Source organism: Gallus gallus, chromosome 18, assembly GCF_016699485.2.
Source record: "Gallus gallus isolate bGalGal1 chromosome 18, bGalGal1.mat.broiler.GRCg7b, whole genome shotgun sequence".
NCBI lineage: Eukaryota > Metazoa > Chordata > Aves > Galliformes > Phasianidae > Gallus > Gallus gallus.
This window is the reverse complement of record NC_052549.1, coordinates 4,637,969-4,662,463: the sequence shown is the minus strand read 5'-3', so window position 1 is coordinate 4,662,463 and position 24,495 is coordinate 4,637,969. Positions and strand designations below refer to the sequence as shown.

General features: G+C 47.3%; 1 protein-coding gene across 18 annotated transcripts in view; it reads right to left on the bottom strand.

Moving 5' to 3' along the window:
- The window catches only part of TNRC6C (trinucleotide repeat containing 6C), a 90,440-nt gene that overhangs the window by 26,425 nt on the left and 39,520 nt on the right, over window positions 1–24,495 (bottom strand). For 8 of the 18 annotated variants that reach the window (XM_015295277.4, XM_046902110.1, XM_046902109.1 and 5 more), the window contains 3 exons: window positions 8,177–10,768; window positions 1,663–1,872; window positions 280–446 (listed from right to left, as the gene is read on the bottom strand). In XM_015295277.4, coding sequence (XP_015150763.2) covers window positions 280–446; window positions 1,663–1,872; window positions 8,177–10,768 — 2,969 coding nt within the window. Of the gene's footprint in view, window positions 1–279; window positions 447–1,662; window positions 1,873–8,176; window positions 10,769–13,670; window positions 14,663–14,776; window positions 17,026–17,802; window positions 24,254–24,495 lie in introns of those variants that run through there. The other 10 variants (XM_015295275.4, XM_040649649.2, XM_040649650.2 and 7 more) reach the window with 7 other exon arrangements.

The window sequence follows — 24,495 nt, the reverse complement described above, 5'->3', positions numbered from 1 at the left end:
TACTCCATCACAAACTACTGTTTGCTTTTCTACCGCCACACAAAGTGGCTGAAGGCCTCTAACAGTTTTCCCATTGATACACCATCATTTCTTCAGACGTGCCCTGGAAACAAGGTAAGCTGCACTCCAACATGGAAGCAGTGAGCTGTGTTTGTGCTCTGGTGCCAGGGGTACATTTACTGCCTGATGTAATGCAAGAGAAAATCTCTAACAACCGATTCCAGAAATGCTGCACTGTATTTCTACTCATTCCCAGAGACCATCTTCACTTTTTCTCACCTTCTGAAGTCCTTTCTTTGGGGCGTTCCCCCAGGAATTACAGGAGGAGCTGCTTTCTTGTGAAGCAGTATTATTCCACATATCTCCTTCTTCATCTTCCCACTGACTAGTACTGAGATTCACTTCATCCCCACCACTGCCCCAGCCTTCTTGCATAGATTTTGAAGCTGGAGGGAAAGAAGGAGAAAAAAATCAGATCTGATTTTATGCAAATTGTACAGAAATAGACTTTTACACCATAGCCTACATGCTAACGTTTAAGTATTTTCAAGACACATAGAGGTTCATCAAATAGCTTAATTGGCATTAAATGATAAGGACTCCTCCTTTGAAGCTAACAAAAAGGAGAAGTGCTCTAAATACAGCTATAGAAGGAAGAAGTCCAGCAATGGCAAATCTTCCTTTCTCCTAAACAAGGCAGATCTGTGTTCCTTCCCGTCTCCTAGGAACGAGGAACCAGAAGTACGACCACACACTTGCTGCGTACAATTTTGCTTTCAATGAATCTCACCATTTCAGCCACCACATTCTTCCACTGAACAAAACCAAACTGCAAGGCTACTAATGGGCAGAAATTCGTTCACATCTCAGGAGAATGAGGTCTGAAAGGAGCGAGCAGGCTGCAAGGAACGCTGTACACTACATGAACAGGCTGCGTCAGCTCAATCTGTTTTATTCTGTTCATTCTGCTTAAAGAAGGGATTACTCATTCTAAGACCTCTCGTTCTTCTTTTCAGGCTTTCTGGGACTTCTAACTCTCTCTCACTGCAGCATTTAGCAGCAATAACACTTAAAGATCACCACAGCCTGAACTGAAGTTTAAAACCAGACCTGCGGCCTTCAGGGCAGTTGGAGACTTCAGATTTTTATCAAATAACCTCCGTCAGAAATCAGGAAGCAGAAAGCAACTCACGGTGCTCCTGAGCCCGTGAACAGCTGTAACAGCTGAGGCTCATAATCCACTCCCTCAGCTCTGAAGTTATGACCAGTCACTTCCACGTGCTTCTTTTCCTACCAAAATCAATCTCATCTCGAATGAGCTCAATTCCTTCTCACCCTCACACAGGTTTCCTTCAGGCCTTGGTCACACCGTCCTGCAGTTTCCTTGTCTCCTATGCCTCTGTAATTTGCACTGTACCGTTCTTAAAGAATGCAAAAAATACCCTTAAGGAACACACTTAAGATTTACTGGACGAGCTCGTTAAATTCATGCTTTTAGATGAATCTGCTATCTGGAATCACAGACGTTTCGAGAGGCCTAAAGGAGCTTCGAGAATCAAATGGAGAAACTTTGATTTAAACACACAGGAAGATGAGGAGCCCTGCCTGAAGCAAAACGCCTTCACCTTTCTAATCCCCGTGCCGAGATGCCCACACATGTACCTGGTTTGCACAGTGCTGGGGCAGCAGTTGGAGCGGCCGTTCTGCCGTAGGTCCCCGCCGGCTCAGCAGGGCTCTCTCCCCACCCCGTCCCACTGCTGGGGGGTTTCCCCCACGCCGACGTGCCGTTATCGACTGCAGCAGAAGGGGAGGACGGCTCTCCCCAAGAAGCTTCGCTCTTCGTGTGGACGTTAGGCATTTCTCCCCAGCCTGCTGGAGCGAGGGAAGGAGGGAGGGTGATGAGAGGAGAGGTTTCTTTTGTCCGTCATTTCAAAGTCGGACATTTCGTTCGAGCCTTTAACTGGAAAGAGCACGAACCAGCAACAGAATAACTACGATGTGTTACTCCAGCTATCATTAGTAACTCTCCTCTGTAGAAAGGCTGAGGGAACTGGGCTTGTTTAGCTTGGAAAAGAGAAGGCTCCAGGGAGACCTCACTGTGGCCTTACAGTACTTGAAGACAGCGTATAAACAGGAGGGGGAACGGTTGTTTATGTGGGTGGACAGTGATAGGACAAGGGGGAATGCTTTTAAACTGAGACAGGGGAGTTTTAGGATGGATATTACGAGGAAGTTTTTCACCCAGAGGGTGGTGACGCACTGAACAGGTTGCCCAAGGAGGCTGTGGGTGCCCCATCCCTGCAGGCATTCAAGGCCAGGCTGGATGTGGCTCTGGGCAGCCTGGGCTGCTGGTTGGCGACCCTGCACATAGCAGGGGGTTGGAACTGGATGAGCACTGTGGGCCTTTGCAACCCAGGCCATTCTGTGATTCTGATTCTGTGTGCCACCCCCGAGGTGCAGAACGACCCCTGTAAGGGGGGTAGATGTGGCACTGGGGGATGTGGGCAGTAGGCACAGTAGGGGTGGATTTGGTGACCTTAGAGGTCTTCCCCAACCTCAGTGACTCCATAACAGACTGTGAAAGCCCAGATCTGACTTAAGCCACAGCCACTTGATGAAGTGGGCACGCAGGAGGATCCCTGTGCTGGATCCCACAGCTGTGCTCAGCATTAGGGAAGGAAAATCCACATCCCTTGTTGCTGCTGGGGGAAGAACATGAGCTTTCTACGATTCCACAATAAAACACATTACAAAATCTCCTTGATTTAGTCTCAAAAGACCTTACTTTTTTCTCACACCTCATATGCAAGACGTTATTTGTTTGCCAACACTTTCAATGTAGATTATGTACTTTGATAACATTCCTTAAAGCTTTTATTACAGCTCGTAGCTGATTGTGTTCACTGCCTGCCCCTCCTCTGAGGCTCTGTGCAAAAAATCAATGTTTCTTTTTCACAGCAGACCTGGACAAGACTGCAATTAGAACGAGGACTGGCAGGTAGCAGTCCCTGCTTTCCTGCAGAGTATTACTTTAACTCATTAAAACACGTAAGCTATTATAAAGAAGCTGCCTCTGTCTGGCTTGAACGTAATGCGCTTAAATCCGTGTGCCACCGAGCTTAGTGCTGGAGCTGTGTGTGCCAGGAGCTGCTTCTGCAACCTGCAGAGCAACACAGAGCAATACAGCAGAGCTGGAATTGGAATTTGAGGCATCCATTACCTCTTACAAAGAGGTTTTTTTTATCCCAATGTTTTGGGTTGTTTTTTTTAACGTCCTTCTGTTGCACACAGTTCAGTAGTTTTGTTGAACTTCAGCACTTGAGAGAAGCGTTTTTGGAGCTGAATGCTATTTAAGTGCAGGTGTTTTATTCCAATGAATGAAGGCCCTGCCCGTCTGTAGCTTCCAGCTCACAAAATGGAACCAGGAGTAGTTAAGAAGGAAACAATTCAGCTCACAAAATCAGCCTTGAACCAAAACCATGTATGGGAAAGGCAAAGTGCAATAGGCTGTAGACTATAAATTCCAAACAACTGGTCCTGCTGCTGCTCTTCAATCAACACTGAATTTCAAATGAAGACCACGGACGTGCCATGTCCAAGTTAAGCTCTTTAAATGCACTGAGAAGTAATATGGGGTTACAAACGAGGGAGCTCGGCTTCACTGAAAGATAACGCCTGAAAGTACCCAACACCAAACAAAATGTATTAAATAGAAGTTTTCACCCTGTCCCACCAGATCCAGTTCACTGCAGGAACTAAACAAATACAACCTGCTGGATGCTGTGTGCTGCAAAGACATTCCGGGGTGCATGCCAGTTCTGGCTCTGCTTTCCCCTCTGCTGGCATCACTGTCTTTGCGCTACCTCTGTATGGCTCTGCTTTACGAATCTAACAAGGAGGGTAAGGTTACGTATCCAAACAGATGATGCTAAATCCTGAAGTGGAAAGAAGATATTTGCTTTGTAGCCTCTGGAGGAGTCATTTGTACATGAGGTTTCTCCTGGATTTTTACAACATTTAGTATGTGTTGTATCTGAAACAGACACAGGTGGAACACCGGCTCAAAGAGCCTGCAGTCCCAGTGCAGCAGATCCCAAAGGTTATTGCAGAGGGCTGAAGCGACACACAGAGCTACTTCTAAGCTCCCTTACACCACCCTTGGGAAGCAAAACGCCTTCATAATGTTCTCAAATCTGAGCTAGTCTTCCATTTTCAAAAATTCTTGCTATTTTCCTCTCTGAAAACAACACATGTGTAGGCTTTCCTAAGAAAAAGCCCCGTGCTTTTAAAACAAAAAACGAATCTACAAACAAATGGCTCTGCATGAATGCTGTTTTGCAACAGGGTAAGCTCTGCTGAAGGGCTCCTTGGCAAGAAAGTGAAGCATTAATACTGCAGTTTTTAAACTGTTAGAATTGCAAGAAACAAAGAGATCACAGTGAGTAATGAATATGGCCACATTGGCAGAGTTTTGCTTTATAGAAATAAAAACATAATTAACACTGGGCCTCAGCCAACAGGAAATCCTCAAGGGAAAGTGAAATGTTAACTGAGTTATGGCAGGATGCAGTTGTTTTCCCTCAGAATAACCCTACGGCCATTTAGATGATAGAAACTGTTCTCCTTGAAGTTGTTTGGTCTGTGATATACAGCAGAGCGTATGACTACAGTGCAGGCAAACTGAAGTACGAGAGCCTTATGCAGATGGAGATGGAAGAGATTTGGGAGGAAAAAAAGATAGTGTACCATTGGTCTGCTCATGCAGCGAATAAACAAGCTACAGCAGCGTGTTATGTATGTACCCACAGGAAGGTTCCTGCACCCTTTAACCTCAGGTCCCATCTCCTGCAAGGTTCATGCAGTGGGACTCAATGCCTTCTTGCATGGCTCGGCACTACAGAAGCTCTTACTTGGCTCTCAGCAAGGAGGTCGTAGCTGCATGAAAGCAGAGGACAGGTTTCTCAGTAACACCTGGCCGTCCCCCAGAACAGAACTGTTCAGCTGAGTACACACAACGGGATTTTAGGTTCTAAATGAGCACCCTAAAGGAGCTCAGTGCTGCTCCGGTTTCCAATCCATTCTGACAGAGGTTCAAAGGATGATGCATTGCTTCCATCTTTTGCTCCATGTAAATCAGACTGCGAGTGGCACTGGAGCTGCTGCCAGCAGAACAGCACGAGATTACAGAAGCAGCAGCAGAACTCAGACTTTGTTTAGATTTTTTCCCGAGTTGAGCTGCTCATTCTCTGGGCTCTAATTTTCAACATCAAATCTCCATAGGAAAGCCTGCATTGTCTTCGGCTGGCTTCCTTGCTCAGATGGAGGCCTGGCTGCTGGAGCCCTGTCAGTCTGCCCACCCCATATCTCCCCCCTCACAGCAGAGCATGGAGCCCTTCCTGGCGTTCACAGGAAAGATCTCTTGCTGTTTGGGATCCAAAAATCTCTTTCTCACTCACCCCCCGTTTTCAAAGCCTTTTGTCACTTTGTCTTTCTGAATAACCCACCGCTGGCCTGGGAGAGAGCTCCTACAACCAGAAAGGAGTACATTTATCACATAACCTATCCTGCTTTTTGTGTGCATTTATTTACAACACGAAAAGGAACTCCTTAGGGCATGATGCATTTCACGAAGTGCATACCAACATCTGCTTCCCATCAACAGCTTTTAAGCTCTGCAAAGAATGTTGAGAACTTCTGAGGATGGGTGACAACTCGAATCACAAGGCTGTAACTTGGCCTGCATTTCTGAGCTAACGCAGCATAGACTTCTGTTTCCAAAGGAACTGCTACTCCTTTATGAGCCATTAACCAGTTCTGTACAGCACAACTAAGAGCTACCTCTTGGGTATCCGTGTGTGACTGTGCCACCCTACAGCTACACAACAGGCTTCCCTTCTGAGACGGGAACACAACAGGAACTCCTCATTCCATGAGCCATTCCCTGAAATAAATAACCACGATTGGCAAAGCACATCGGGATCCATGTAGAAGCCCAAATTCCAGTGTTAACTTCTCCGTTCAAGTGCTGGAGGATCTCAGATAAGCACTTACCTAAGCCCTAAGGCACAGCCTTTAATTATACAATCCAGTTTTGCACAGAAATAACGTACATGGAACCGAACCACTGTTGGATAAACGTGCCTTTGGTTCACAGAAGCATCCTGCTACAGGATTTGTTTCCCCTGCTGCACAGCTTGGAATGGTGTGTTCCCCACCAACGGAGAGGAAATTGGGGTTAAAAACCAGCATGACATGGTATGATGGCACCCTGCGTCCCACTGCTGTCTGCGAGGTAGGAAAGTCACTCATTACTTCTCTTTTTTTTTTTTTATCCTTTTTTCTTGCATTCTGTCCTTATTACATCCTGAATGTTGTTTCAATTCAGTATCTTAGAATATTACATTTCTATGAAATAATTACATTCTTTGCAAGATGCAAAATACGGTCATTCTAACTGAGTCATGTGGCATCCTGAGTGGGTGGCTTCAAATTAACATGCATTTCTGACTGCACAAACACACTGCTTCCAAGAAACCCTTCCTTTGCCCCCACCTCTGGAGAGGCACCAACAGCTGCACACCAACAGCTTCCAAAAGTCAGCTTATGGGGGGAGAACAAACCAACCAACCAACCAACCCACCCACCCACGCTAAGAAAGGACACCTTTGCTATAACCCAGAAAGGTCAGCTCTCAGTTTCAAGGTCTCAATACGGATGAAATAAGTGTAAGATAAATGATAATGGAGCGTGGCCATGCACAAAGCTCTTAGAAGACTCCTCTTTCTAGAGCACATTATTTGACAAAAACAGACATCCTCAACTGTTAAAATATTTGACCAGAGTAAGGAACATGAGGCTATTTTTATACAGACATTACATTCAGTTTGAATTATTTCACAACATCAAAGGAAAAAAAAAAAAAAAAAGAGATGGCAGTAAGAGAAGGAGAACAAATCACACTTGGAGAGAAGCACAGTTAGAAAGCCAATATTTAGGCATGGCCAAGACGAAACAAAAACTTGGACACAAAATCAGAGGAGAAATTTTAAAGAGCACTGCAAGATTGGATTTGAGATGTCTGTGGCTGACACAGAGCAGGGCTCCTAGTGACATTTATGGAAATACCCCTCCTCTAAACACATTTTTTCTCTGTACCTCCCCCCCATTTCTGTTCTTTGCTGCTCGTCTACAACAGCACCTTCTCCTTCGTTAGAAAAAATCCCATGCTCTTCTCAGACAAACAATGCTTAAAACCCCATATCTGGAACAGAACTAAAGTGGAATGGCTCTTTTCAGCCACCCCGACTATTCACATCTTTAACCAATCCAGCTTTACGAGGACCTCATAAAAGCCCAGGATACAATCCATGCTTGAGGCCTCAAGGATGGAAGAGAACCATTCCTTCACAAACGACAGCAAACAGAAGAAACAGCACCAGTCTGGATTCATGCAACAGCCAAAAAAACATCTGCTGCCAACAGATAGGGTTTGCAGAAAAGAACCAGATGCTCAGTGTCTAAACAAGAATAAAGACTGAGTAATAGCAACACAACACCAATAACAGAAGAGAGGTTAGCAAAAAGGCATCCAGCTCTCCAAGGGCAGAAGGTGCTAACTAATGGTGGAAGACCTTACAGTGTAAATACGGACCAACATGCCAAGGACCCACAGCTTCAGTGGCTTGATACTGGTTAGAGCCTTTCTGACTTCCATTGCACAGCCAGCCAACCTCCTCTCCGGTGCTGCTTCCAACAAAAATCTCTATAGCACAAAGGTAGAGCCAATAGGTTCACCCAGACACACAGGTCAGGAAATGGCTCACCAGGACACGCTGCAAGCACGCCGCAGCTGCTCTCAGATTCATCGGAGCAGCACTGCCAAAAAGATGATGGCAGGCAGCAGAAATTGGCAGGAACAGAAAATCCCGTGCCTGTGTCAGGTCTAGGAAGAACTGAAAATAAGGAGTTTGGGCTTTGGAAACGTGTCTGCCGGGTTCTGTGGGTTCTGCACTCAAGGCACGCAGTTAACACCGCTGTTTCAGAGTAAATACAAACATTTATGCTACGACACAAACAGCATTCCTATCTTTACCACGCAATTACACAGTGATCAGGCCAGACAGCACTCAATAACACTGGTACTGATACAGTGGAGCTGATAAAAGTACTGTCATACCTGGACCAAGCAGCGGGGACCGGTTCGGCTGGGCACTTGACTGGTGCGATGGCTGAGGTTCAACCATGTTGGTGTTGATAATGGTGCTAGTGGTGGTGGTATTGGTTGTGGTACTGCTCTGGATGATAGGATTATTTCTATCCCACATGTTTACAGTCTTGTTGTTGTTGTAATTTGGGTCGCCCCAAGCTGAGGTACCATCATCGATCTCCATCTTGCGGCGAATGGACGGTGGAGATGGCTCTTCCCAGCCAGTTGCCTCACAGTTCTCTTTTTGTTTGGCTGGCACTGGCCCACCAACCCACCCCGAGCCCGTCTGTTTTACAGAAGCAGCTCCTCCCCAGTTACTCACACTGTTGTCCTGGGGTTTATTAGCCCAGTTTTGTTGGGGGCCTGGCTTTAAAGATTCCCCCCAACTTGTACCTGTATTAGCCTTGCTGTTTGTGCCATTTCCCCACCCACTGGTCCCAGACCTCGTGGAATCATTCCATCCAGACCCTGACCTATTGTCAGAATCCCATCCAGATCCATTCTTCTTCCCATCACCCAAGTGTCCAGGAACAGACGATGAATCTGTCCAATCTCCACCTCCCGAAGTCCAGCTTGGATTTGATTTCTGTCCGTCTCCCCAGTTTTGAGATTTGGGTTTCTGAGGTTCACCCCAGGTAGGTGATTTGTCCTCCTGATTTGCGGTCCCACTCCAAGTGTGGCCGCTTTTGGCAGCAGCAGCATTATTAACAGTAGTAGAGCTTGCTGACTCTCCCCACCCCCCTGGGCCATTTGGTGCTTTGTTGTTATTGTCTCCCCAACCTGTATTTGTTGGAACAGCTGCAGGTGGAGAGTTGACCCACCCAGATACTGAAGAGGTATTTGTACTGTTCATGATGGACCCATCGTTCTTCCCCCCTGAGTTTGAAGATTGAGTAGCTGCACAACCCCAGGCCTCCGTTCCATTGTCATTCTTTCGTTCGGACCTCGGGGACTCTTCAAATTCCCAGGCAGTGTTTTGCTTTACAGGGGTCTGTCCCCACCCTGTATTGGACAGGACCCTGGGGTCAAGGTCATTTCTTGGCAACTGAACTTGCCCTTGGTCTATCATCCCTTTGTCTCTCCTCCTGCCTTCCGCAGCCCCTTCCCTCCCACTACTGCCTTCATTTTGACTTCCACCGCTGTCATTGCTTCCTTCGCTAGCTGTGGTGCCAGACGCTGCAGCTTTGGCCCAAGAGTTCATTTGTTCATTGCCCTGCTGCATGGCAGGATTCGGGCTGGTAACACTAGAGCTATCCCACCCCGCTGATCCTTTCCCATTGATGTCGCTATTGGAATGCTGGTTCGGGGGCTTGACCCATTCGCCATTGACACCGTTACTGGCGTTACGGTTGGGGTGGCCCCAAGCTCCAGAATGCATGCTACCAACACCGCCGTTGCCACCGCCCCTGCCCCACGCCAGCACCCCAGGGCCAGACGGAGGCCCCGAATCCCACGCGCTCGCTCCATTTCCTTCCTTTTGCACAGCACTGCTGGATCCGTTTTGTTTAGCACTTAATGCTGAGTTCACAGTGTCTCCATTCCCCTGACTGAACCCAGAATTGCTGTTTCCTGTGGCAGGATTACCTGGGGACATCCCCCAAACTGAACCGCCCATTCCTTCACCACTGCCCCCACTGACTTGAGAAACTGATGTTCCATTAGCACCAGGAAGGCCTTGCAGGTGGGGCGGGATGATGGCCCCCATACCAACAGCCATCCCCCAGTTCGGCAGTCCATTTGTCTGCATTGCATTGATAGGGTTTGGTGAAGAGTTCATGGGGTTAGTGTTATTTGGTCCATCAGTGTTAAGGTTCTGAGGTTGTACGCTGAAAGACACATTCTGAGAAGTGGACGTTTGTGGTTCTGTGCTCTCTTGCGGCAGCAAGTTTCCCCAAGCACCTAAAGTGCCTGTCGGGTTCCCATTCTGGTTGCCCATGTTCTGACCTATGGCACTGACCGGACTGCAAATACTGGAAGGGTTGCCTGCTCCCACAGTTCCCTCATGTCCAAGTACAGGCCAGGCAGCTGGATTGGCATTAGGGTTAAGGTTAAGATTAATGCCAGCATTTGAGTTGGAAGCACCCCAGCAGTTTTGACTTCTACCATCTCCAATCATGTTGTCCATCTTGCCATCCCCACCGCTGGCAGAGCAGTGAGCTAGGCCAGAGCCAGAGCCTGCAGCCATGCCCCACACTCTGGCCGAGCTGCCGTTACCGTTGGCTCCACCAGCTCCAAGGGCACTCTGGTTAGAAGTGCTTTGGACGAGTGCTCCGTTGGCGCCATTATTGCCATTAGTTTTCTTTGTATGTCCAGTGAAGTTGCCTTGGGCACTCCCTGTAGCCATGCTACTGTTCTCTGAGCCACAGTTGGAGGCAGAGTCAGTGTCTGTAGTACATTCTGAGGCAGATTCAGTCTCAGCTCCTGTGATGGAAGGCCACGCTTCCTTGTCAGTCCTGTCTATTATCACTTTATCCCAGCTGCAGTTGCCTTCACTCCTGAAAGTGGGCTGCTGTCCCCAGTGGGAATTTTCATAATGGTCTCCCAATCCACTGTGACTGAGATCTGAAAGGATCCAAAAAGGTTGAAAATGAGTGCACGGTTCAAGCACCACAACAACACAGTTAATTACTGTTTTACACCACTAGCTGTAATGCTCTGCTCTGCACTGGAGTGTGAAGCGTCCTAAAATCCGAAGCATGTTTTCCAACACGATACAGCAGTTTTCCTCAGTACAACAAACTACCAGGTTCATATTTTGATTTTTTGTGTTGTCGCTGGTTATTTTTTTTAATCTGACAAAACTCTCAATTAAAATGGACTAATTCCATTCTAGAATAGAGACACAATATCGTTTTACATGCAGTGGTACACTAATTAAAACAATAACACACACTATAAACAGAGATAGGAAATACACTGACCTCCATGAGAAATCTAAAAAGCAAACTGGTAAAAAATGCAGGAGATGAGCTGTGAAATTCATTATTTGAGTCAGTTCTCAAAGAGCACCCAGCAAAAAAATGTAAAACGTCCTCCTGCCATTTACACACATTGCAGCCACACCACCATCCACACGCTCCATTCACACTTCATTTACATCCTCAGCCCTTCCTGTAAATAAAGGAACAAACACTGACAGCCACCTTTGCTACACAGCGCCAATTATGCATTCAAACACTGCTACTCTAACTTCTAAATTACAGCAGAGAACACACAGGCATTTCATAATAACAGTTTGGTCAAGAAAATTAGCTCTTAAGGATTTATAAGGGATTTAAATGTGCTTTTTAGCTGCACGGATCATCCAAAGTGTGTCCAAAGTCCACCCCCACCCAATGAAACCAATGCTATATAGCACAGATATTCAGAAGGCGGTCTTCAGGGCACATACCTCATATAATATATATACACCACAGACCTATCCTCAAACAAAGAAGCTAACCAAACAGTTTCTAAAGAAGCTCTTGAAGCTCTAATTGCTTGCTAAGGTGCAAAATTCTACTGAAAGACACGACCATTTGCACTCTGAGGACTCCAGCTTAGTCAAGGTTTGGCTTTTACCAATCCCATCCCAATCGCTCTCTACAAAAGATCTTCGGTAGAGATTCCTCCTTTTAGTTTCTTTTAACGGGAACCTCATGGCAAGTAATTCAGTCCAACCCTGGGGATACACGGTGGAGGCCACCTGCACAACACTTCTTCCAACTGCTGATCTAAAGGAAGGAAAAGACTGCAGCTCTACGTTACACATTTTGGATGCCAATTATTTTTACTCGTCGTAAATCTGCACTAACATGACTTTGATTTTCACAACCAATTAGTCTACATCAGATTTGAATAAGAAGTGCGAGACTGCTCTGAGGGTAAGATGTATACAACAAACCTCCCAAATAAGCTGTTTAACAGCGGATGACTAATATACATTGATTTGAATCACAAATATTTTGGTGTGATTAGCTCCTCCAACTGCCTCCAATTAAAGGTACTCCAACACTGTGAAGGAATCATTCCAAGAATAGAAAAAGCTCTCTTGAACAAAGTCTCATTATTCACACATTTCACCTGTGGCTTTGCAAGCAAGAGCTGTGATTATTAAGTTGCCTCATGCGGGTTATAGGGATACAGAACGAACACACTAACCCAGGATAGGCTGCATCTCATCTCAGAATCAATTGAAGACACGTTATATAAAGGATGGGAACACAGCCTTAGCTCACTGCCTGTCTGCTCACAATGCCAGGACAAGCCCGGTGTTTCACAGAAAGACCCCAATAATTGGCATTTACAGGACCAACTCACAAGAGAATACAAAGCAATTGCTTAGACCAACCCGGATCGTTGCCCCCACATGCAATGGCCAGCAAGGAGGAAAGCATCACGTTACACCTGCATGAAACCGAACCGCTTTACAGAGCTGAGGAAGAAGGCTGAAAATTTACCTGATCATCTACGAAGGTGTTAAACAGAGCCCAGAATCCCCGATAAGGCAGGGAAAGTGAAAGGAAGCCTGCAAAATGACCCAAACTGGGTTGACGGGGTCAGAAATATGAGCCGAGCAGCGTTCGGAGCAGAGCAGAAACAAACAAAGGAAAAAAGCTGCAGCAGCCAAGGCCAGCAGATAAGAAGTTGAGGTAACCAAGGAATCAGATAAGAGGAGTTGTGTGTGATTTTTTTTCAGCACGGTGGGTGGTGAGCTTCAGCAGTACGTTTCTGACATGTCAGGAGGATTTAAAAGCAGCTTGAAATGCAGCTTCAGTAAAAAGGTCTCACAAAAGCTGAACCCGAAGCTCCACCTGTGAGCACAGGAGCGGAGCAGTGCTGTGCAGGGCAGGCTGAGGGGAAGGGCACAGCACCCTGCACAGGGCTCACTGCGCACACGGATGGCACGGAGAGCAAGAAAACAGCTTCCAAAGATTCCTCAGTAGGGAGCAAAATGGTTGATTGCATGAGGCAGTGGGATTTGGAAGAGCAGCCAGAGAAACAGACAAACCAAAGCAGGAAGGGGAAGAATTACAGGGAGCAAGAGCTGATCATACTGGAATGGTCAGGTAGTGCGGCTGGGCTGAGCACACTGCTGGGCAGCACTACACAGCAGCATGCATGCAGCTCAGAAACCTTCCACTTTTGGAGGCCTTGCAAATCAGTATTTGCTCCCTTCCAACAGCACGGCTGCCAAGATTCAGATTATGGCCTCAACAACAACAACAACCACTGGCTAATCTGAAAGAGGTTCCTTTGATAAGGATTGTGCTAATTCCAGTACACGAGACACAGTGCTCCCACTAACAGCAGCGTACCTGTGCTGCTCGTTCCCTGCTCTGCACTCAGCAGGGATTCAGGCTGGCAGCTCTCACAAGGAACGTGCTCAAAAAACAAAGTGGTCAAATCTAAATCCAGCCCTCCCCCAGTGTGACATGTGCTGCAGCAGGGTTATCACATTAACAACAATGAAAGAAGAATGTACTCAGGGATGGCTCCTTGCAGATTCCAGACAGAAGCTGCACCCGAAAGCTACGAGCAACAAGCCCTGCGTGCTTCCCTTTAGCTTCTGGGGTCTGAACCTCTGCTTTCACGTCTGTTACAACACGAAGGCAGCCAGCAGGGATCTGACGACCTGCCTTAACAAATGAGCTGCAGGAGCTGCTTGGAAGGCACGGCTTTCTTCCAGCCCCAGACAGGCAACATTTTCCAGAGACAGCAGCTTCACAGCGTCCCAACAGGTACTGCAGCGATTGCTTTTAACACCGAGTGCTGCTGTAAGAAAGGGACAGATTAAAAACCCACAAAATAAACAGCAAGTTGCGAGAGCTGCTCCTTTGCTGCTGAACAAAGATAGCACCCTTCCATCCAGCACAGAGCAAAGCCCAAAAAAGACTGTTTTTATACAACGTCTCCAGAAGCAAACATCCAAAGGACCGTTTTCCATTTTCTCTAACCTAAAAGCAGTTCATTCCTACAAAGCAAATAACTGCAGAGCAGCGAAGTTACACTTAACCCGCGAGGATTTCACACCAACGGGAGGAATAATGAAAGGAAAACATTTTTATACGATGAAATCTTGGGGTAATTTTTTTGTTGTTTGTTCGGGGTTTCTTTTGAACACAAAAATCCCCTCCGACTCTCCAGGAAACCACGTCTCCACAAACAGTGCCACAGCTTTATTTTATAAGCTGCTAAGACTGGAACGGGAAAGCCAATAAAATGTCGGTTCTTAAAAAGCAGCTCCTCTTCACTCCTGCAAAGCTCTGAAGTGAAGCACCCAGCTTTACTACCAGGAGCACTGCCATCCTTCCTGGGAGCTGCCGTTCCGAGCAGAGCAGTAGGAGATGAGAAGCAGCCGTCTCATGTCAGCACTGCTGCACCGCCAGGTCCAACGGCTGTGACCACCAACACTGCGTGCCTGGAAATCTTCACTCTGAGTCCATTGTGAAATACGGTCCTCTCCGTTAACAAAGCCTCCAGTAATCAGGAAAGAAAATTAACGCAACGCTGAGATTAACGGCACTTTTTGTTAATTGAAAACCAAAACAACAACAAAATATGCAAAAAAAAAAACCAACTGAAACTCACAATAGTGCAGGCACGCTGCAAAAGTGCAGGCACGCTGGCTAGCAGAAAAGTGCATGGCTCTGACCAGTGCCACCAGCGAGCAGCAGGTGAGTGAGTTTGGTTCTGGATGCAATGGGGCAGGAGGAGATCCCTGCTCTTAAGCACTGCAGCCGGCTGCATCCACACGCTGCAGTTCAGAAAATGCTTCTGTTTATGGTAACATAAATAGCTGCAAAATCGGGTTAATGCTTCCATAGGCTGCAAACGCAAAGCACAAGCAGGGCGAAAGGTGAGGAGCTGCTGTATGCATTTCCCTAAAAGCAAAGTGCATGGCCTGCAGGAAGGCAAATGCTTTGATCCGAAAACACCGTTGGCAATCGTATTCCTCGCTGTTGTTTTGTTGCTGTTTTTAGCTCTATCTCTGTAACTTCCATCACAGCAATTAGTCTGAGCAACACGCAGCACAATTATGCACCCTCAGCTATAATTTACCATCCAGCTGATTTATGAACCGAAGTAACAGGGAAGTGCAAAACGGCACCGCCTCGGATACATTTTTAATGAGCATCTTATTAATAAGTACAGATTTGATTTAAAGCGGAACAAACAAAACAGATTCCCCTCTTCTTACTCCCGGCTGTATTTTGCAATGCACGTTATTCGGCACAGCAGCCCCCCGGGCTCAGGGTTACCTGCCACGTCCAGCCCTGCCAGGGCTGAGGACAGACCTGGAAGCCGTCCTCTACCTGATACACCCTGCTGTCCCCTACACGCCAGCAAGCTCAGCTCCTGCGACGCACACATCATGAGCTGAGGCAGACAAAACATGGAAGCACCGAAGACAACAGCTTTACTTTAAAGCGAAGCCCAGTTAAGCACACAAGTGGGAAAGCCCGTCAGCACGTCCCAGTTTTCTGCACTATGACACCAACACGCCGCTCGTTTCCCCCGATGCCAGAACCTTTCCAACACACAGCACCCACGACAACGAGCACGGGGCAGTGCCGTGCATGGCAGCGGGGCTGTGCAGGATGGCACAGCACAGCGCAGCTCGCAGCTCTGCCCGCCCCACGGCTCGCTGCGGAGACGCCATTTTATCAAACCTGAAACGCAGCCAAGAGCCGAGGACGCCGCGCTGCTGCTCCCTCCCCGAAACGTTATGTAATAAATGGATTTAACAGCAGCAGATGCTGTTTTCTCAGGGTTAGGGTTCCGTTGTTTTTGTTTTGTTTCGTTTTCCTCTCCCCCTCTGGCTCCGAGAAGGGCCGACGGGTAACGAAATACCTGGAGCAAGGAGCCGCCCAACCATCCTAGGAGACGCTACATTGTGTGCAGAGCTGCTCCTGCATCTACGTCCTGCGCTGCAATATGTCGGCTGTGTGCACTGAGCCTCATCCTGTAGCGCTGCCAGGAGCCGCGCCGTGCTGGGCCTGCCTGCAGGTTGGGCCCGGCCCCGGCCGAGCGGCGCTTCTGAGCTTTGATTATCTAATTGCAGCTGACACTAAACCGATCTTCCTTCCTCTTTAAATTCTCGCAACTGTCACAAAACATTTTCACTTCAGGACCCGGCTACAATTAGCGGCTCCGGACGCTTTTCTTCTGGCTTTTTGAAAGTCAGCCAAAAGCGCGGGCGTGCGGTGCCAGGGCTGCCTCCCGCCTTCCTCCTCTCCTCCTCCTCCTCCTCCTCCATCCCTCCTCCCGCTCAGAACAAGTCCCATATGTGTATTGGCCCGCCGCCAGGCGCTTAATTACTTCCCTGCCTCTATCTCGCAGCGATCCAGGCAGCAAACAGCGGAGCATATTAATCACGGCCCCGGCTGTTTGTAGGCTGCCCAGACAATGCAGCTCGGCTGCGGGAGGGGGACGTCAGCAGCCGCCCTGCTCGTCTTTGCCCATACGAACGCAGCGCATAAAGGGGAGGGCGCAGCCAACATAGCATCACACGTTATATAAGAGCGGTGTAGAGATCTACACAAAAACCCACACGGCTCATTGACACGCAGCGTCCCGGCGCGCCTCACCATTACTTCCCCTCCCCATTTCCCTTCCCCTCCCCTCCGCCCCGTCCCAAATACATACTAATTGCACAGCGCACTGTAAATCTGCTGCTGCCATTCCTGTCAGGTGTTTGTCAGGAGGGCTGTCGGTTCGCGTTGGGTCGCGCACAACCGATGGCTCTTTAAGGGTTTGGCTCCGTGCTCTGAATTGCTGCCACTTCACCACCGCAGCACAATCGCTGCTGCTATTCCTGGCTGCACTGAAGCACTCCTGAAAATAGCCAGGCTCCCCGTGAAGACATTCGCTCCCTGCTCTGCTCCTGTGCAGCAAGGTCCGAATGCTGGGTGGCTTCGACTTCGTTTTAAGAACAACTGATGGACACAAATGGAATCTCCTCTTTGCTTCACTCGGAAAACGCTCTCAAATGGAATGGGAAGAGAAGCCTGAGAGCTGATCCTGCAGCCACCTTAAAGGCCAACGTACTGTGGTGAATGGGTTTTTTCTCTTAATAGCAGCTGCACATGGTGGAAATTTGCCTTCGTTAAACTATATGAAACCTGAAGAGAATATAAGGCACATTCTCGCAGCCCTTGTAATCTTCCTTAAAAATATAGCGATTTTTTCCTAACACCTCCTTCAAGTGATGGAGGCAGCGCTTACCAACGGCACCAATGGAGGCAACTCATGGGGCAGGGATCGGTGGGGCCATGCAGAACCCAGGGACACCCCAGTGTGCCCCAACTCACCCATCCACAGGGCACCTGTAGCCCCAGGAGCCACCACGAGCACCCAAAGGCGATAAGTGAAGACGTGAGGTTACGACCTCCCCCCTGAGCTAAGCAACTACACCCACAGACACCAAACGACGTCTCCTCAACCTGCCCATGAAGCCCTTTAACATCAGACTGTGGATCCCCAGCTGTTCTACCTCACTTCTTAAGACAGCTTTTGCACTGGCAAGTTTTTCCTTGTGTGTACCCCTCATCTTCCTCGCTGAAATCCAAGCCCGTTGTTTCCCATCTGAAGCACCACAACCATACGGAACGTACCACGTCTGTCCTTGCAGCACTCAGTTGGGTATTCCTGCATTGGTAACTCCACTGCTTTCTGCAGAGACTCAGCCGCCCCAGTTGCCTCACTGCTTGCAGATCTTGTTCTCCAGCTCTTCTCACCCCTGGTGCCTTCCTCTGCTCTTTCTCCCATGGGTTCACCTCCGACTGCACAGCATCCCAGCCTGGACTCGATGTCCCACTGCTCAGGGATGAGCACACGTGTCTCCTGGAAGCCAGCACGCTCCGTCTTCTCCCTTCAGTGTGTGACACTCTTGGTCAGGTTCACCTCCTGTGACCATCTCCAGATCTATTTCTGCAGCACATCTCTCACGTAACCATATTGCTGTACCCAGCTGTTCCGGTGAAAATAAAGAACCTTCCCCTTTTCTTTGCTTCTTATTCGATTGCACAATTTTGTCACCGCTGTTTTGTCTTCCTGTTGCCTCACGTTCTCCTCCAGTTTGGCATCATTCGATAACGTAATGAAGGCTGTTGTTCACAGCCAAATGACTGATGCAAATACCAGAGAGGACAAATCTGCTATCTCCAAACTTAATTTTGCCACTTAAGGGCTGAGAGCTACTCTGTGTCTGCACCCTTCTGAGCAGCTATCACCAATCTTACAGTACTTTAATCCTATACGTCCCACTTATTTACAACAGCACTCATCCATCATGACAAAGCCTTCTGAGGCACCATCCAAAGCCAGACAGACTTCATGACATTATTCCCTTCCGCTTTGCAATGCCCGTTGCTCGGCTCTGACAGGGAACTGCTCTCCTCTGACATGCTTTGCTCTCAACAAACCCAACCTGGCTCTGCTCTTGTTTCTCTGTGATGTTCTACATGCATTGAAATAGCTGTTTGGGTTATTTTTTCTGGTTCTGTCCTGGAGGACTGCACCGACACATCTATAATTCCTCACTTTCTCCTTTTGTGCTTTTAAGAATTATTTTAGTTTTCTGTTCTGTAGCTCTCAAACAAAGCCCTCAAAGAGCCACTGGGCCACGACTGCTCCAACCCATCCTCACTGCATTCTCAGCAATCACCTTCATCAGTTCCACACAACCTGAAACACTTCTGTAAGTATTCTAACTCAGTGCAGCCTTAGCTTTAAGCCACACATCACCTTACAGATAAGGGAGAAGACACAAAGTACTCTTGATGCCATCTGTTAATGGGTCTCCCTGCTCAACATCACACCAGTTCCCATGGCCTTCGTTGTATTATTTAAGAAAATGCTGCCTTTTTGTCCATTTTCCCCCCAGTAGCTACAAACTGCTTTGCTTTTGTTTGTTTCTTGCAGCACTGCTTCCTGAGCTGCATGAATTCACCTTTCCATCACCTCACACACGACGTTCCTCTCCCACTGCTCTTCCCCAGGACCACATTCCCATTCCCTGCTCACTCTGACCTCAGTAGTTGCTTTCTGCCCTTTGCTTATCCCGCAGCTCGGTCTCTCGACATGCTTTGTCAGGAAACTGCCAGCTGCACAGTACAGAAACCTGCCAGACTCTTTGTCTCTCCATGTTCTTTCCCAACAGACACTTGGGCAGTTTATTTATCTGGCTCCTACTAAATCACAGCCTTCTACAAGAAAACTACAGACAGGGTACACATCTACTGATTCCAAAGCAAACGTGCTGGCCTTTGATTCATGATGTTTTTGCACAGCCGTGCTCTTTGAAAAGGAAGGCAGCAAAATAGAAAGGTGCTTCAGTTATTTATCCCTTTACAGCTTTCTATTTCTCCTTCTGCTGGTGAAAAATTCAAATCACTGTCAAATAGATTTGAAACAGCAGATTTATTTCTCATGCTCTGCTGCCCGGTGTCAGAGAACATTCACAACACAGAAGAATTCATCCCAAAGATTAGTTTGCTGATGAGTTTTAGCCATCGTTTTTCATTCACGACGCCCATATTTATGCTACACTGAGGCTGCTGCTTCTCCATTGGCAGTGAAAGCATTATATGGATTTTTGGAAAATTTACATGGGGACAAAAAGCTTTGCTAGCTGTGACTCACTTCCCACAGGCCTCCCCATTACTGTAATTCAGAAAATATTAATCATTTGGGACTAAATCCCAGACAGCACCCACTGGCTGGATCCCACCTCCACGTTAACTGCGTGTTTCCCTCCTTGCACACCATGCTTTTAAGCCTCCTTTGGTCCAAACGTATACCTGACACAAGTGACCTTTGACAGCACGGAGTGACATCCAGGGACGTGTACCAGACAGCAAGCACTACTGAATGCTGAACAACACCCTGAGGAAGAAAGCAAGGAATAAACACAGCCACCATTCCTGCAGCTCCTTGGGTACCTGCGCATCCTTTTACAATGCTAATGAAATGACATTACTGGCAAAAGGGTTAATTAAAATAAAAAAGGTGGTTTCTGTATTTTTTAACTAACATCTTAACGTAAAATTTCACCCCACTAATAGGAAAACTTCCACTTAACTGCACTGTGATTACCTTGTGAATGAGTCGTGCAGGGAACCGCTCTGCAAATTACAACCAACACCTCATCAAGTGATGCAAAACCCAAAGTATTCATAGAGAAGCATCGTGTATTTGTTATATAGTTTCTTTCACAGAATTAAGGATGAAGGAACAGCCAAACCCGGAGTTTACATCCTCTGAGTAAACTTCTTCCCCACATCTCACCTATACCTCCCCTTTTTGTGTAAGCCCATCACCCCTCGTTCTATTGCCATACACTGCAGCCAAGACCCCCCGCCCCCCAGCTTTCCTGCAGGCCCTTTATCTGATCCTTCACAAAGGATCCAGAGAAAGAAAACCGATTTTTGAAAAATGCTTGCTTTTAATCCAGTAACTCACCAACGAGAAGCAAAGACCCACACAGTTCTGCCAACAGAGATATTCTGCTAACAGAATTGTAAGTATGGGCCCATAAAGTTTGGCTAATCATTTCCATCGAGGCCGTTCTCACATGTGCATTTTTCATTGAAAACCAAGCTCTTTGCCAAGCCTCCCAAAACCGAGCTGAATCTTATTTCAAACTTGAAACGATCCTTTATTCACGTGCTCCAAAACTACTGCACACACACCCCGTACCTGCCGTGACCACCACGTACAAAAAGCTGAACTGAGCTCACACTCATGCTCAGTTCAGAGGTCCCTTTTGCTTTGCCCCATCTGATAACTGTGTACCAAAGCTTATCTGTGTTTCCCACCCACACTGACTGCTTTTGGAGAAGATGGTACCTTTCCCTAAAACACCTCTCCGAATTTCATGTGACTGCCTTACATGACTGCTGTTAGAGGGAATTCTGAAGCAACCCGCAGTTAAAGCACGGGATGTCACATCAGATGTCACATCAGGGCAGGATGGAAATGGGTCCATCAGATATGGATCTTCACAGCAATGGTTCTTTTGTCCTGCTTCCTTGAAGTCACCTAAAGGCAAAGCTATCACCAACATGCCAACAACAAAAGCCAACCTGCCACGTGATGGCACTCAGCAGCTCTCAGCTGCCCACAGCACTTACTGGACACACACACACCATGCTACAGGAAGGAATACACAAACTGCAGCTACAGAAATGCTGAAACATGAAATAAAACCTCAATGCAGAATCCAGCATCAGACCCTGCTAGGAAAATACACCTAACAGCTCTCCAATTCTCACCTCCCAGAAAACAACAGCTACAATAAATTAAGTGCAACGCTTCAGCTCTCACAATGCTTCTTGTGCGTTGCATCTCATTTTGACTGCTGGATGAGTTACTTGCTTTCATTTCTTTCTAGGCTCTGCAAAGATGTGACTGATCAGTTCCGCAAATCCTCTGCTTGCCAGCACAAAAGCAGTGCAGAACTTTCAGTGCAGCTCTCAACTCCTGCAGGACACAGCGCGTTCCTTTGGAGGCGATGGATGCTGGTTTGATGCTGCTGAACTGCAGATAAGTGAAAGGCATCTTCAAGAGAACCTGATTACTCCTTCTGATCTTTGCTCTTACCATCATCGAACGCACAGGGGTTGCCTGGAGACTCCTTTGCAAACTTCATCACTTGCAAAGAAACAAAGCAGGATGCATCGCTTGTTATTTTCATTCTCCCACGACAGCTTCCAGAAATTACCCTAACTTCGTTAGGCAACATGGCAAATGGCCATCCCAGTGATGGCTCACACCTTAACGAGGGAGACAGCTACTCACCACAGACAGAGCCGGCTGACCAAGTAGGGAGGGAAGAGATAAAAAGCACCACCATCTTTAAGTAGAAGCAGCGAAGCGGATATTAGAATACTGCCCGTAACTTACAGAAATAGCTTTCCCTGCTGTAATCTTGGGAAGGATTACAGAAGCTGTTTGAGGAGAACAGGCTTTGTTGCTTCAGATAAAAGTTCTGGACGAATGACTGTGCCACAGAAAATGCTCTTACCGAACGGTTTCATAATAGTTAACAATGAATTAAAGACTGTTTCAAAGGATAAGAGATCTCAAATATTTTCTGCCATTTGAAACGTTTCAATATCTTCTCCCAGCAGTTTGCTTAGTTAATGTTCCACAGATTACCTTTAAAGAGAAACAAAAAAATCAGCACTCTCATCCACTTCGCTGATATTTCCAAATGATAAATCTGACAAGGAATATATTAGTGGTCATTAATTTCCACTTCCCTTACATTGGCAGAACATCCTTTTTAATTCACGACATTGCAGTTAGAGTTCTGATAAGTGTTTTGGATAGGCCAAGGCAGCAGATAACAGAGACTGATGATAAGAGAATAAAGAGATAAAATAGGGCAATTTTCACAGTGAAGAGGCTGGCAGTGCCTCTCTAACAGCTTTCCCTGTATCTCCATAGCTATAAATAGGTCCTGGAAAGAACGTGGTTGCATAATTTCGAGTTAACTCTGAAGGAATACGATGCTATAAAAATAAAAGCTACAGACACGAATTTATATTCAGCATCTTCTGGATACAAGATGCTAGCTTACAGCAGCCCTGGCTCTCTGATTAATACCAGGTCATCCATCAAAAGAAAGCCACTACCGCTCAATGTGAGCATAAAGAAGCCACATACGGAGACTTGCTTGGACTGAATCCAGCGCGTGTCTAACAAGCTCTGCTCAGGCAATCAGGCTCTGAGAGCAAGAAAGCCCTGAGCAATGGATGTTCCACCGACTGCCTCTGAGACAACCAGCAACGTCTGCGAAGCACGTCCTCTGCTACAGTGCAGGTGATATTCAGGTAGACCAAACCCCCATTTCCAGTGGGTCAGACATCCGTGCTCACCTGTAGGAGCAGCTTTCATTGCACTCTTCCTTCCCTTCCTCTGGAAACTTTTACTTTGAAGGACTGCAGTGAATGAAATACCCCAGGAGCCACAGATAGACAAAGGAACGCGGTCCTCAGTGACAACAACACATGCAGGGAAGCTTCCAGCTGACAAACACACTCAAGAATGCTCCCTTAAAAAATCTTCACTTTCATATTCACCAAAACGTGAACCAGTTTTAATTGAATTTCATGGAAAATTCGTTGTGAACAGCTGCAGATTTTCAGAGTATCAAAGCCAAAAATATTTCCAGTCCTAACAGCTGAAATGGAAAGGTTTTGGCCTTCCCTGAATACTCCTTACTTCTTTTGTCTTTACGTTCATCAAGGTGGAGAAGCAGCCATTAGGACAGACCAAGATGCAAAGAAGTCTGTGGCTACAAAGGTCTCTTGGGAATGAGATGCTGTACTCCTGCCCCAGCCTTGCAAAGAAGCCAGCTGCACAGCTGCTGCTGCTATAAACTGAGCTGCACCTTTCCCTCCTGTAAGTGCTCCCAGCACATCAGTTCGTTGTGATGCATGAACTGATGCTCCATCTGCTGGAAAGAGACAGAAACGAGCTCTGTACTCAGCAAAGTGTTTTCTATGAGGAAGATGGAGCCGCTTAAGTCTCACCACATGAACTCTTGCTGTCAAAAAAAAACCCAACGAAACAAAAGCGTGCCAAGCATGCAGGTGTGTGAGAACTCCTTCCCTGCTCCAGGAGCTGCTGCAGAGCTTCTCAGGTGCCCTGTAAAGCTTTTGGTTTGACTCAGCACAGAAAACAACCTGACAGTTCTGCCCTGTGCACCCATCACAGCCTGCTGACAACAGATCAGTGTTTCCCAGTCACACTTTTACAGAGAGTTTGATGTCAGTAAATGTATTTAGTGAGGTATGGAATACAACAGGATGCAGAAATGCTGCTGCGTTCCTCCCCTTTGTACTGCTTGGTACTGCATTTTGAACTGACCCAAACGTTGACACGGGAGTAGCAGAAGCACAAGAAAACAAACTCACCCAACAGTACAAACATCTGCTGACAGCTGCCAGGCTGAGAAACACCAGAAAGAAGCGTTTGTTTTATACAGCAAGTTGAAATAGCAGTCAGGGAAAGAAGTCTCAAACCTCACAGCGCAAACGCATCTGGCAGGATCAAAGGCAGGGAGAGAGTGCTGCCCTCCTAGCAGGAGAGTTCTGCCATGGATTATGTTATGATTGAGAGTGGACTTTGTTCCGTGCGATGCGGTGCGTTCCTCCAGGATCAAAGGAGGAACTTTGGGATACGTCTCTGCTGATGCTCAGAATGGGAGCACTGAGCCAACGCCGATCCTCAGCCAGCCTGGGCTGCTTGGGCTCCTCAGCCCGTCCCCACCTATCGACAGTCCCACCTCCAAAAACACA